Source organism: Barbus barbus (assembly GCF_936440315.1).
Source record: "Barbus barbus genome assembly, chromosome: 26".
Classification (NCBI taxonomy): domain Eukaryota; kingdom Metazoa; phylum Chordata; class Actinopteri; order Cypriniformes; family Cyprinidae; genus Barbus; species Barbus barbus.
This window is the reverse complement of record NC_136754.1, coordinates 11,400,414-11,415,124: the sequence shown is the minus strand read 5'-3', so window position 1 is coordinate 11,415,124 and position 14,711 is coordinate 11,400,414. Positions and strand designations below refer to the sequence as shown.

The 14,711-nt window shown below is 36.1% G+C and overlaps 1 protein-coding gene across 1 annotated transcript in view; it reads left to right on the top strand.

Annotated features, from left to right (window-relative positions):
- The window catches only part of LOC306845808 (astrotactin-1-like), a gene marked incomplete at its 5' end in the record, with an annotated part of 150,731 nt that overhangs the window by 22,299 nt on the left and 113,721 nt on the right, over positions 1-14,711 (top strand). Inside the window, 2 exons of the mRNA XM_079378786.1 lie at positions 204-354; positions 14,169-14,335. Of these exons, the coding sequence (XP_079234912.1) occupies positions 204-354; positions 14,169-14,335 (318 nt within the window). The remainder of the gene's footprint in view (positions 1-203; positions 355-14,168; positions 14,336-14,711) is intronic.

Genomic DNA, 14,711 nt, shown 5'->3' with positions numbered 1-14,711 from the left:
TAGAGAAGACACAATAGTCAGTTTCAGCTTCACGTTACTTGCCTCTTTTATATCCAGTTCTTGATATTTTTATGTATTGGATAAAGTGATTATAATATAATAAACAAGTAGATTGTCCTAATGACAGCTAAAGATACTAGAGGTTGTTTGCAGTATTGACCTGCTATTACTAACTGAGTTTTCTATGTGTCATTGTTCATCAGGGAGGAGCTGATGATTTCTTCGTCCTTCGACAGTCTGGAAGTGCTCCTCGACTCTTTTGGCCCGGTGCGCGACTGCTCAAAAGACAATGGAGGCTGCAGCCGAAATTTCCGTTGCATCTCTGATCGCAAATTGGACTCCACTGGCTGTGTGGTGAGTTGGCGTTGACTGTCTTTTTTTTAGGGCTGCATATAGAAGTAAAAATTGAGAAAAGCCCCCAAATTAAAATAATTTATTAATTCAAAATTGTATTATTATTCATTTTTATTACTTAAAAAATTACTTTAGAAGTCCATATATTGTTAGCTTTATATTAATATTACAAGTTGTATTATTATTATTATTATTATTTCAGCATTGATAATTTAATAACTAATAACAATTTTTTTATGATTTAATTACACATTTTTAATATTAATCTGACAGCTCCAGTTTTTTTTTTTGTCTGTCTGTCTGTTACCCTTTGGAATCCTCTTTTCTTGTCTCTTTCAGCTGTGTTGTTATCTCTTGCTTGATGCAGACTTCTTTGTTTACTTGTTTACATACTGTCATAGACACAAAACAGAGATAAAGCCATTTCGACGCCTATATCACCATAAACTTTCCAATGTTTATACAAATTTGAAGAAAGAACACTCTCTTGTTCTCAATTTCTAAAAAAAAAAGTGTCTGCTGAAGGAGTTTATGTCACTTACCATGAAAAATCGTATTTGTTTCTTCCATTTCTTTTTCTTTTACATCACACTCACTCTCTCGTCCTCACTTGTGGCTGTTAAGCAGCCATGAAATGAGCCAGGAGCTCTGATTTCACTCACCATCTGGCTGAGGTATGCTTGAAAGTGTTTGATTTGTCACTCTGGCATGTGCCATGATTAGTGTGTTTGGCTGGTCCTGCTGATGGGAGGATTGTTTCAGCCAGGGTTTATGAAAAGTGCTGTGTCTCATCCATCTTTCTGACACTGACTTCATTCATGATCTCCTGCTCGTGTTTATGAACATGCGAATCAGGGTTTGTGCAGGCACATGTCTAACACGAGCCTTGTTAGATAACTGTTCCTGTCCATTGTGATGTTTCATTTGAGAGATATTTGCATTGATTGTATTTTCTGAATACTGAGTGACAATGGGTGCCATGCATCATTCTGTTTGGTTTGGTTTTTGTTTAGTTTGATTTTTGTTTAGTTTTGTTTTTGGTTCGTTTAGTTTTGTTGTTTAGGTAAGTTTTGTTATGTTTTTTTGTTGTTGTTTTGTTTTCTTTGTTTTGTTTGTTTTACCAACTTAACAGTTCTTTAAATTAGGGATGCACCGATACTGGTATCAGTATCAGGCTTGATACTGAGCTCCTGTAGCCGACTTGTACTCGTTAAAGTGTCCTGATACCAAACGCCAATACCACACAGCATGTGATAAGTGCCATATTCAGACAAAGAAACACTGACAACAGAACAGACAGCAGAATGGAGTTCTTATAGATTAAGGATGTCTACGAAGTATGTGTATGCAATGAATTTAATGTTAAACATTCAGTATTAACGCCTGTATAGCTGATGCGCGCGAGCTGATGCGCTAAGCAAAGCATGCTGAGTGGATTGAACGCGCGGCGGTGCAGATGCACAAGCTCGTCGAGTGAATATCCCTTTCTCACAGACATCACTGGATAGTTTGTAGTTCGGGTGGATATGTAAAAAATAAGTAAGTAAAACAATGCACAAGTTCCCACTGCGCAATGTGACGTCGTAGTGACATCTTTTCCATGTCATTTTGGACGTCCAATTTCCGTCCATTGATGGGGTTGTTTTGTAACGCCAGGCGACGTCTTTTTTCGACGTCTACCGCACGTCTAATGTGTATATCACAACTGCCATAGACGTCCAAATGACGTCCAAAAAAAATAAGCCAGATTAGGTCAAATGTTGAACGTCAAAATGACGTCCAAGTTGGGTCATGGTTGGACGTCCAAATAGTGGACCTAGTTTGGACGTCGAATAGATGTCCAGAATTGGTCATGGACCGACGGACCCAATATAGACATGATCTGCACGTCTATCCGACGTCCAATGTTTAGTGGGTTACTTAAGAGTAGGGAGGGAGGGAGGGAGCGCACGCGCGCACACTTCTGTCGTGTGATCTTTATTGATGTTCGCTCACTTACCACACGCATAATTTGTAAATATAAGACAATTTATAGGGGTTTTCACTATAAACCATCATTTATTTTCAACCTTAAGCATACACGACTTTCTGGCGAAAGGGAAACTAACAGCCTGTGTGAAATGCGCTAGGCTGTTCTGTACTTTTCCGTCCCATTATACACCAGCACAAATACGTACGCGTTTCAAATACATGCTTGCTTCATGAATGATTCTGCATCATATGAGTGGCTTTGGAATATAAATTGCAGCAGGTTTCAGATGAAAAAAGCGAGTTTTATTTCTGAAAATATTACAGTTAAGAGATTTATAACGACTGGTTATTTGCATTATTACAGCAAACCGTGTAATTACAGTACTGAGTCGCTACAATGGAGCAGCTCTAATGCTATTAAATTAATGATGATGTACCATAGAGCAAAAAAATGAACAGTGGAAGCAACAAAAACTTGTAAAATACATTTTAATGGGCATAATAAAGTGTGAAAAAATTACCGAATGATATACAGTCAAACCAAATGTAAAGGATTAGCCCTTATTTTAATTAAAATTTTGGGGAATCTATTCTTAAGATTCAATATTGATATTTACATGATTAATCGATATTAATCAAAACGTCCAACTTATATCTTGTTAACGATACCTCATTAACGACTTGTCCAGCAAGCATTAAAATCAGTACGTTATCTTTTAACAATTCAGTTTTATTCCTAGTGGCCACCGTAATAACACAGAATTTATTAGGTAAATTTTGAGCATAGGTAACGCAATCTTTGGCAAATAGTTTAAGACTTGGAAATTACACAGCACCAGACAAAGATTTCTTAATAAATTCAAAGTTTATTTACTACTCTACACACTACTAAGCTAAATAACACAAACAGAATACGTTGCAATGAATTGTTTTGAGATTAAGGGAGTTTAAGGTTCTAATGCCCGTTTTCAAGAATGCTCTAACTTCAACCTGAGGGAGTCACAAGCAAGGAACTTTACTATCTTTACACTTAAAGATGAATGCAACCAGTTTCCAGCAGCATTAGGAAGAATTGTTTGATTCTACTTGCTTTAAGTTGAGTTCCGTTCCTTTCCTGTTCGCGGGAACCCTGGGTGCGTATTGGCTGCTGAAATCGCTGTTGCGTGATGTCACTTGAGATACCCTTCAGTGGTTGGTTGGCTTCTTTCTGACGTGATGACGCTCTTAGGAAATTTGTTTCAGTTCTTACGGCTTCAGATGTTAGATTCTTTAGAAGTTTGACTAAGTCTTGATAGTTGTTCAATGCTCAGCCAGATGTTAATGGCTGGAAGCGCTTAGCAGTGCGATCAGAGCAGGAGCCAAAGTTTCAAACAGCGCGCGAGCAAGCAAAAAGAGTTCTTGTCATATTTTATTACCATTTTGTAAACTATAGCGACTAAACTGTGATAATGTGAGAAATGTTGAAGGTGTCTGAATAAATTTTGGTTTAACTGTATCCATCCTTAATTTGTGCCGATCCGGCACCTCATTTTGGCGGATCCCCCTCCTCACGCGCCAATGAAAGAGACCGTGCTGACCAATAGCGTGTATATATTTCATGAAAAATCTTCTATTATGAGCACACTTGCCGCACATCTACATTTGAAATAACAAACTTCAGTGCGCAAAAGAAGCGACGTGAACGGCTGCTCTCGCAAGACTGAATGCACAGATCGTTTTCTTTCTCAAATATTTACATTTAGGAACCTACTGTGCTAAAGAGGATATTCGCCAGGACGGCCATTTAGACGTCATTTTGTGTGTATTTGGTCACTTAAGCTCAACAACTAACGAAAAATAAGTCTTATGTAATAGTCGCGAGGCGGCTTTATACGAGCGCACTTTGGATGTGACTCTGTGAGTGCACAGAATACAGTCTCTGGAGCGCGCGAGTACCAAATGGCTTAAAAATACTTTAAAAAGATGTGCAAATTATAATTTTTTGTGACAATGACCCAATTAGTCAAGTGACAGTTCTGTCAGCTGTCCGAAATGCGAAAGTCTTTTATCGCAGCGTGCTCGTTGTAGTGCAGACAAGATGCGCTGATGTGAAGCGCGCTCTGAGCGAGTTATTATGGTTTCAAACGCTGGTTTCAAATAAATTATTTAATCTTATAGTTTGTGTGGATTTATTTGCTCATCTAACCTACATGCTATATTGAATAATTGCAGGAATTTCCCTCATTATAAACTTGAAAGCTGCGGGAATGAGTAAAACTATACGATATAGCTACACACAATCCCCCACCGAAATTATTATATTATTATATTAAACATTACACAGTAATTTAATGAGTTTCTGTGTCTTGTTATACTGGTGAGAGGCTAAAATAAATAAATTGTAAAGACAAATGTATTCCATGTAACTGCAAAATCAAAAGAATTACATTAGCATGTTTTCTAATAGTATTTGCAAGCATGCATTCAAACCAAAGCATAATTTGGGGAGGTGTTCAGTGCAGATTGACAAGAATTTATGAGGGGGAGGAGGAATCAGCAAATGATTGACAGATGAGGTCATTGCAGCACTAAATTCTGCTGGGTCTTCTTTCGTACTTGTATTTGCATACTGAATTGTGATTGATTGATCTCTACTGTCTTGTCTCTATTTTCGTATATTATTTTGCTTCCTTGCGAGCACTGCTATTTCCTTTAGGTAAAGCTTGATGGACAGCACCAAACCTGCTGTTAATGAAACAGATGTTATGGCCTTCTCGGTATTTTACAAAAATTTCAACTCTAAATTCATCCTGCTCTTCTTAATCATAACACACCCTTCTGTTGAGCCCGTAGCTTGATGTTTTGTAATTAACAGATGACTGAAGCTATAAAAATGATGCTTCAATCTGTCTAATCATAAGAGCTCGCTACGGGCCCCCCAGAGAGCCTCATTCCCCCCCTAATCAATTAACACCTTGTCTGAGGACAGCAGTGCTACTGCGGCTTCTGTGTTTTAATATCGCAGTCTGCGTGAGCGGGCTCGTTGCGATCTGCTCTGTCTAGCTGATGTATGGCACTCCTGGGGAGAGGAACAGTGCACTAGTTTGGAAATATTCTGATAATCGCTAAATGATGATGTGATTAATTAGTTCCTTTCCCTCCAGCACACTAGGTGTTGAGTGCTTTTGTGGGACACAGAGGGGTGCCCGTCGTCCATCCAGCCGTCCACATGAAAAACAAATTGGCTCCTCTCTAGATCTAAGCGAGCCAACCAGGCTTGTTCAACAGAGACTTTTTGATGTTGCTGACAGATGCTGGTACAGTAGCTGTCTGTATGTGAATGAATTATGTGAATGTATGTGTTAGTAGTGTATAAAATCAGAATGGCAATGAATTTCAACACTATGCGAAATCCTTCATTAATAAATATTGAAAAACTACCATTATTATTACTTTTTTTCCAACCAAATATTTTACATATGTATTTTTAGATGAATAAATAAATAATAAAGACTACTAGTAGTAGTAGTAGTAGTATAATAGTTAATAGTGAGAATTGGTCCCTATACTAAAGTGTTACCATATATATATATATATATATATATATATATATATATATACACACACTTTAGAGAATGGTAGCGTCATTAATATTTAAAATAATAATAATAATTAGTAGTAGTTGTAATATTTAGGCTGCAAAGATTTTTTACTATTAATTATATATTACTATTTGCTATTATTTGAAATGTTTGAAATTATACAAGTTGAGGAGTTACGATGCATTTTCAGATTGTTTATAAAAATATATATATTTCAAAAGTGTTTCAGTATAAAGAAGTATTACAGTATAACCTGACTGCTGAGAGCAAGTTTAAGCTGAGGTCATCCACTGGAGGTAGAGTTCTCGGTTTCTTACTGATGCATTCCATCTCTCTTTGACAGCCTGCTCACAATCTCCCCAAAAGCTGTTCTGTCTCCTATCATGTTCTGGCTGTTAAGCACTTCTGAGTTCCTAGTCAATACTTGGCAAAGGTCTCATGAGTGCAAACTCGGTGCGAGTGATCCAGATGCGCAGCAGGGAGGAAACGCCACTGTTTTTTTTTTTTTCTTCTTCTTCTTTTCCTCCCAGGATCAAAAGGTGGCTTTAAAGGACTGTATCCATCTCTGTGACTATCTGCTATAGAGGGACAGTCTAGATCAGCTGGAATACTTGGCCATGCTAATGTAGCAAGTTGCAGTCCCTAAAGCAAGATTTATAATATGTAAAATTCACTGTAAAATTCAGGTTGAACATAGGCATACTGATTCCCAAGAAAAATTATATTTGCAAAAAAACTTACCAGGAAGGCAACGCTAATTTGTTAAATAATAAAAATAACACTTTCTATAGCAACTGTACACGTCAGTTTTCAGCTTTACAGATGCAGTGCATGTCTGTCTGTTTATATATATATATATATATATATATATATATATATATAATCAACAATATGTGACCCTGCACCACAAAAGCAGTCTTAAGTTGCTGGGGTATATTTGTAGCAATAGCCAAAAATGCATCGTATGGGTCAAAATTGTAGATTTTTCTGAATTATTGATTTTATGCCAAAAATCTTTAGTAAATTAAGTAAAGATTATATTCCATGAAGATATTTTGTAAATGTCCTACTGTAAATATATCAAAACTTTTTTTTTTTTCTTTACAAGGTGATTTTCTCAATATTTAGATTTTTTTTGCACTCTCAGATTCCAGATATTCAAATAGTTGTATTTCAGACAAATATTGTCCGACTCTAACAAACCAACGGAAATCTTATTTATTCAGCTTTCAGATAATGTATAAATCTCAATAAGTAAAACAAAATCGACCCTTATGACTGGTTTTGTGGTCCAGGGTTACATATGTCGGTGGCTTCATGTTTAGAACAATATTACAGCTGTTTTCATCTGCAACTATGCCTTTTTGGGGATGGATTCTTCTTTTCTCACAAGAAAATAAATATATATATAGAACAAATCCCTTTCAGACTGTCGGATATGCAAATATAAACACTGCCAAAAAGCCAGAAGAATGGGGGAGAACAAAGAATACAGAACACCTATCCAATATATATATATATATCTCCCCCATTCTTCTGGCTTTTTGGCAGTGTTTATATTTGCATATCCGACAGTCTGAAAGGGATTTGTTCCTATATGACAAAATCACATGGGCAATTCTCTTAAGCTTTGGAAAGCTGTGGGACTACATCCCCATTTGGAAATGAGATTAAAAGGCTCAGTAGTTCAGGGCTTTTTCAGTTTATCTTGCATTTAAAACCTTTATGACTTCTCTAGCATCATTAACTGTCTCACCATGTCCTCTGTGCTACAAAGTGCTTTTCAATCAAGGATGCTTTGAGCTCAGATAGAAGACTGCAATAATATTGAACTTTGGCTCAGGAATTGCATTATTCACTGTGAGACTGACAAAAAATAGCTTTATTTATTTATGTATTTATTATTATTATTATTATTATTATTATTGCATTGGACAAGCTATTTTTTTCAGATATTTTCATGTACACATTCCTTGGCAACTCATTGTCTTCAAATTTTAGCAGTGCTTTTAAAATAATTATTATAAATTGCCCATTTCCTCACACTAATGCTTTGACTCATCCATTCTTTTTAAATCTATGGTCACAAAGAAAAAAAATTGGAATAGAAGGCAGAATCAATCACCGTAAGTATGTATTTGACCTCAGCTGGCACTGAGGTTTTTCACATTTTAGCCCACTAAAAAGGCTGTTGAAGAAAATGTACAAATGTACAAAAATTTTGTGGCATGGTTTTTCTATGCAGGGAAGAGTCAATGAAAAACATTGCTCATTTGGCAAGATATATATTTTAAATGTTTTCAAATGTACAAATAGCATACAGGCAATGTAGATGTTAAAATATATTTACATGATTTTTTTCCCCATTATTTCTAAATACATGTTTTAATCTGAATATGTATTTTCAATGTCCAAAATCTTTAATTTTGTTGCCCCTTGATGTGCAAAACTATATTTATTTTATATAAGTGATTTTGGACCTAAAAATGCCTATACTGAAATTCCTGATCAAATGAGTAGTTCTGACTTTCCAAGTGATTAAATCACAACTTATTGCTTTAAAAAAAAAAAATATTGCCTGTCTTAGAAGCTTAGAAGCTTAGAAGCAAAAAATAAAATAAAAATAAAATAATGAATAATTATTATTTGTATTTTAAAAAATCTTCCATAGCACCCCTTTAGAGCACTGCCATAATGTCAAATGAGGACGAGCGGTTAAATGATGTGAAAAAATTGCTTTCTGTCTAACAACCCTCCCCTTTCCTCAATAATGTCCTCTATTCAGCTGATCAAACTGGGACTTTGTGATTTAAGGAATCTGCCACAGATGAGGTGGCCTACGCTCTTTACATTGCTGGTAATAAATCAGATGTCTTGTCAGCTGTTGCTAACTGACAAAATCAATACGGATGCATCCAGGGACAAGATGTGCTACTAAGATGCATTACCAACATCTGTGCTTTGATCCCTAATACGAATGAGGTCAAGTGAAAAGGTGGTGGTCAGAAGAATCTGCCACTGAAGAATCTGAGGAAGCGAGATGGTGAAGTGTATATCATGCTGTGATAGACTTATTTGTCATTTCCTTTGTTTTTGTTTTTTACTCTCAACAACCTTGTATTAATAGGCTAAAAGTATTAGCAATTGAATTATATGATAGGAAAAAAATATTTTGTTTTATTTTGTTAAGGAGCTATACAATTTTACTCTCTCTTAATGCATTTTATTATAAAAGCTGCTTAATGCCTGAATCAACGCCCACTGTGATCGAAAATTATACCCTTTCAAACTCTCATTTTAATGGTTTTTGAATAGAGAATGACTAATTGTAGAGAAGCTTGTTCTTTTGTAGAAATTTCACTCAAAATACTGGAGAAATTAAATTGTCTTGCTTTCTCATTACAAAATATGGATTCCTATGAAGCATTTCTGAACAGTTGCAGACATATTTCATGTAACCATCTTGAATCTACAGTATGGACACCTGCCGCAAGAAAGAGTATATGAAGCTTATAACTTAAGGTGTGAAGGCACATTTTATCCCATTTTCCAGGCTGGTAAAAATCAACCTGTCAAATCCCCTTTGAAGCCAAAAGCTGACAGAAAACATTGCGTGAACGTGGCATCACTAGCTTGGGGAAAAGACAGAAAACAGGCATGGAGTTGTGAATGTAGTGTAACTTCCGTGTTAGTGAATGTTATTTTTAAAGGAGACCTATTATTCCCCTTTTTTACAAAATGTAGTATAAGTCTCAAGTGTCCCTAGAATGTGTCTGTGAAGTTTCAGCTCAAAATACCCCACAGATCATTTATTATATAATTTAAAAAATTTGATTGGAAGAAGAAACATGCTGTTTTTGTGCATGTTTCTTTAAATGCAAATTAGATGCTGCTCCCTGCCCCCTTTTCCAGAATAAGGCTGTGCTTAAAAAAAACACCTGTTTGGTTTTGATTATCATGTCTATAGCACTGAAATCATGCGTTTTAAACCATATTATTTTAAACTTCTGATATACGTGTTTCTGAGAGCACGCATACAAAGCGAATGCGCAGAAAGCAGCTGTCACATGGTATGTGAGTACTAAACTAAGTTCTCTTTCATGTCTTAGGCCGCGTGTCCACCAAAGCGTTTTTTGCCAGCTGAAAACACCAGGTGATCTGCTGAAAATGCTCGACTGTGAGCTCTCGGAAGCGCAGCATTTTTTTCCGTTGAGATGCTGTGGTTGCTATGATATGGAATATACTCTGAAGTAATGGCAGACGCATCGCAAATTAAATGTTTCTCCAAACATTATATTTCATAACAATATTATGGTAGTCCGGGAAAAAAACGCCCAAACGCTCGGTGCACAGCGTGAAAAAAGACGCTCAGCACGCTCTTGGCGTTTTAAAAAACGCGGCGCTCCCATTTAGAATAATTGAAAAAATACGCCAAGAAATCACGTTTATATTAGATCTGTGTGGCAGCAGCATAATATACAGTAAATAAATCAATAAATCTACTGCTCTCATGTCTCCTCTGAGGCTGGGACTCTAAATAGTATTCTGTGCTCGTTAGTGCAGCCAAAGACAGAACAGTTAGCATGCTTTGCTAGAACTTTCGCCATGGCATAGAAGTGGAACTTGTCTAGAATGAAACCACAATGGGTAAATTTCACAAATAATCACAAAGAAATGACAAGTAACAAATTAAATTAAACATGAAATTCTGAAGTAGAAAGACTGAAATAGTATTTTCTTGTAAAACATTCAGCAAAAATCTTTTATTTAGTCTTTTAATCTAGTATTTAGTTTTAATTGACTGCTTTGAGAAGTATTTTTTAAAGTGTAAACTTCTGTAGGATATCTGTTCTGCTACCTACTGTACATCATGTGTAATGATATTCCTGAAATCCTAATACATTTTTTCTCAATTGCTTAAATGGGGTCATATGATGTTGCTAAAAAGAACATTATTTTGTCTATTTGGTGTAATGCAATGTGTTTACGTGGTTCGAGGTTCAAAAAACACATTATTTTACACATACTATACATTATTGTTGCTCCTCTATGCTCCGCCTTTCTGAAACACGCCGATATTTACAAAGCTCATCGTTCTACGAAGCGAGGTCTGCTCTGATTGGCCGTTGTGATTGGTGCGTTGTGATTGGCCAAATACCTCAAGCATGAGATGGAAATGTTACGCCCCTTCCCATGTTGTGATGCCATGTCCTGGCCTTTTTACAGTTTATGGTCCCGGTGCGACGAGACTAAAACAATAAAACCCACTATAAACGAGGCATTTGTTGCAGTCAGTGAGGACATAATTACTGATTATAATGACTCATAAAGCCTTTTTACGCGTTTTTACCTGTTGCTGCGCCACACCACGCCGCATAAACATAACGTCTGCATTTGTGCCAAACAAGCGCTACTCTAAACAGCTCAAAGCTTTGTGTTTGAATAGTCAGTAGCAAATTCTTTAAATATCGAAACGTACTTACAGGCTGTGAGTCAGAAGCACCAAACTGTCCTTGCGACGTTGGAATGGCTGTTCGCAGACATTCATAGTGTTCACATTGTAGGCTACTTTCTCCCAGGATCAGGAAATAGTCCTCCATAAAATGCGCTGCACACACTCGAATATTTGCATTTTACTGTTCTGGAACAGTGTTGTAAATATAACTTAACCACTGATTTCTAGTTGTGTACTTAATTTGGAAGGCCAAGCAAAGTAATTTCGCTTTCACAAGGAAACACAGCATCTCCATGACATGGCGTCGGCAACAACAATGCTACAGCACGAATAAAAGTCACGCCCTCTTTCATTGCGTGTACATTTGGGTGGTGCTATGCAAATCTTCCCACACCGTGATGTAAGGTGTGTTCGACTTCATGCAGCTCCGCACAGACTTATCACCGAGAGTAGCCACTTGCAGTCGGGGGCGGAATTGAAAGCAGAGACGTGAAGCCTGACTCTTTCTGCTCCCGGTAGTGATGAATAACATCTGAATAACATGCAAAGTGAATAACATGCAATATTTGTCAAATGCACGGACGTTTCACTTTTTATATACTGCTTAATACAGGGCCATCTGTTCAAGAATACAGTTCAACATAAACATCTACTATTTAAATACCAATAAAGTGGGGGTATATTTGCTTTTATCAGTGTTTTTTTTTTATTAAATGTAACTCAATATAACATTGTGACTATACAGTAAAAAAGCTTTTACTATTCTAAAAACAGATTTGTGAGCAGTATTTTTTTTATTATTATGCAAAAATTATACAAGGGTTTGTACAAGCAAGTACAAAAACAAATATTCATAAGAATAAGTGAAACAATTCATGCCAGGGGTTCAATTACAACAATTTGAAGTAACAAAAAGCTTCTTAAGATTTCTTGCTTTTTTGTTCTTAATTTTATCAAATGTTGTACCATATTGTTTAATCTCTTTTATAAAATGTTCAAAGTTTGGCTTAGCTTTAGTCCATTTTTTCATACGAATGTGATATTTTCCAAGTAAAATACGATTTGTGAGCTGTATTGGATTTGTTGTCATGAATGAGCTTGTTTTAGGTGGCTGTGGCAGAATCTTAACTTTTATAAAGAATATCTCTTTGGGTTTGAGACTTTAGTCTTTGCAACTTCAGGGACCTTATCTATGCACAAACAGCTTGTAAAGAGAAAGGAAAACTTGAAATCGCATCATATGACCACTTTAAACAAATTTCTTGAAATTATGCCTCTTTTTTGCACAAATCCATAACTTCTAACTCAATTCCCCAAACTTCCTATATTCGGGTCAAAATGAAGCTATCCACTCAAAACAATTCAATCTTGCTGAAAAACCAAACTTTGCTCTCAGACATCCTCAAAACACACACACTACAACACAGTTTTACACACTGATGAGATGAATTCAAAACAATACTACAAAAACTGGAAATAACAAAAACTGGTAATAAGTGTTGCTTGTAAAAAAAAAAAAAAAAAAAAACTTTTTACATGATTAACACAATAAATTTGTGCATTTGCATTTGCAAGTGTTTTACTCCTTAATTTAATGTACTGTAGAGTACAGTACAAAACAGCAAACAACAACAAAAATAATTATTTTGCCCTAGTTTTTGGTCTGGGACAGGCCAAAGAACCTCTTCAACATCACAGGCTGTACTGTATCACAGCGGGGTAAAATCCTCTTGCATGCCTGATCCAACACTGGGAATCATCAACTAAAATATGCTTGTCTTCTTGCCCTTGCCCTTCCTCTTTCTCCTCCATGTTGTCATCATCCTCCTCCTTCTTCTCCTCCTCTTCCTCTTTCTCTTTCTCCTCTTCCTCTCCCTCCTCTTCCTCTCCGTACTCTTCCTTTTCAAATTTACACATTACTGTATGTGGGATATTGATTGAAAAAGACTGGATAGATTTAACAGTTATACTTTTACTAGTGGTCTGACCAAAAACAAACAAAAAAAACATTACAACGTCATTGTGAAATAGAAAAGAAAAAGAAATATGGGCACAAATGCGAAAATAAAAATGAGAAAGTCCACTGTCAGAATTTGTAACTCTTGTGTTGTCCTCTGTCTATATATGAAGTGTTCATTTGCAAAAACAGATAACTCTGTTTTTAACAATTCCCAGAAATCATGTTTTTTCATTGTGCATTCCATTTAATGAGATGCAAAGAACTGCTTTATAATTGGTTGATCTGTATTCTCTTCATTAGTGAAAGTCAAGATTCACTTTAACAATTCATGGCAAATAGAAAAAAAGGTATAATAGAAATGTGTAGAAAATGCTTGACAGTTTATGACAAATAGATCAACCATCTTGAGCAACATGACAGTAGTAAATGATAATGTAGGAAACTGCAGACAAACATAATCAGTTGCATCATGTACATAAGCAGTTGCATGAATGTACCAAAGCAATTATAACTTTATCAAAAAAATTATATAAACTTTTTATGATGTGACTAGATGATGTGGAGGTTCTACTGTATATTGCAGTAGCTGAAACACTCATCTAAACATCCAGGACCAACAACAATACTACTAGAAAAAACAAGATTTCAAATATTAAGCACAAATTAACATGGAAACCCAAATACACATTAGTACAACACACTGTTACACATGCATTAAGCTTATTTGTTATTTCTTATGGCTGTGATGCATGCATGTTGAAATTGCCACATACCAAAGATAAAGGGATATTATGTCAGATCAGAGAATGTTTAAAATACATTTTTATTTATTTATTTATTTCCCCAGTGTCCTCCTGGTTTGAGCCCGATGAAGGATGGCACTGGTTGCTATGACCACCACATTGGCATTGACTGCTCTGACGGCTTTAATGGGGGCTGCGAACAGCTGTGCCTTCAGCAGCTGGCACCTCTGGAGGAGGACCCTACTCTCTACAACATCCTGATGTTCTGCGGGTGAGATAACACACTCTATACACACATACAGACTGTATGATAACTAAATGTGGACATGTTAACAAGGCTTTCTCAACCATCTTTTTTTTTTTCTTTCATGCTTTTTTAAAACAGCAGGGTATGTGCTGGTATTTACACCTGCTATTTTTGAAGACTGAATTTCTGCTGTTTTCTTTTGAATAATGTTCTGAAATGCACAGTAAGTGCATTATGGTTAGGTCAGCTGATTATTCATGCAGTTCACAGCACCTCACAGTGACTCCTTTTTTGTCTGCGTTCATTCTTAGACCATGGCGGCTGTTTTTGTCTGTGTATGAATTGCTACACTTGTTACCTGTTCACACATTTCTGTTTATATGTTTATTTAAATTGAGCG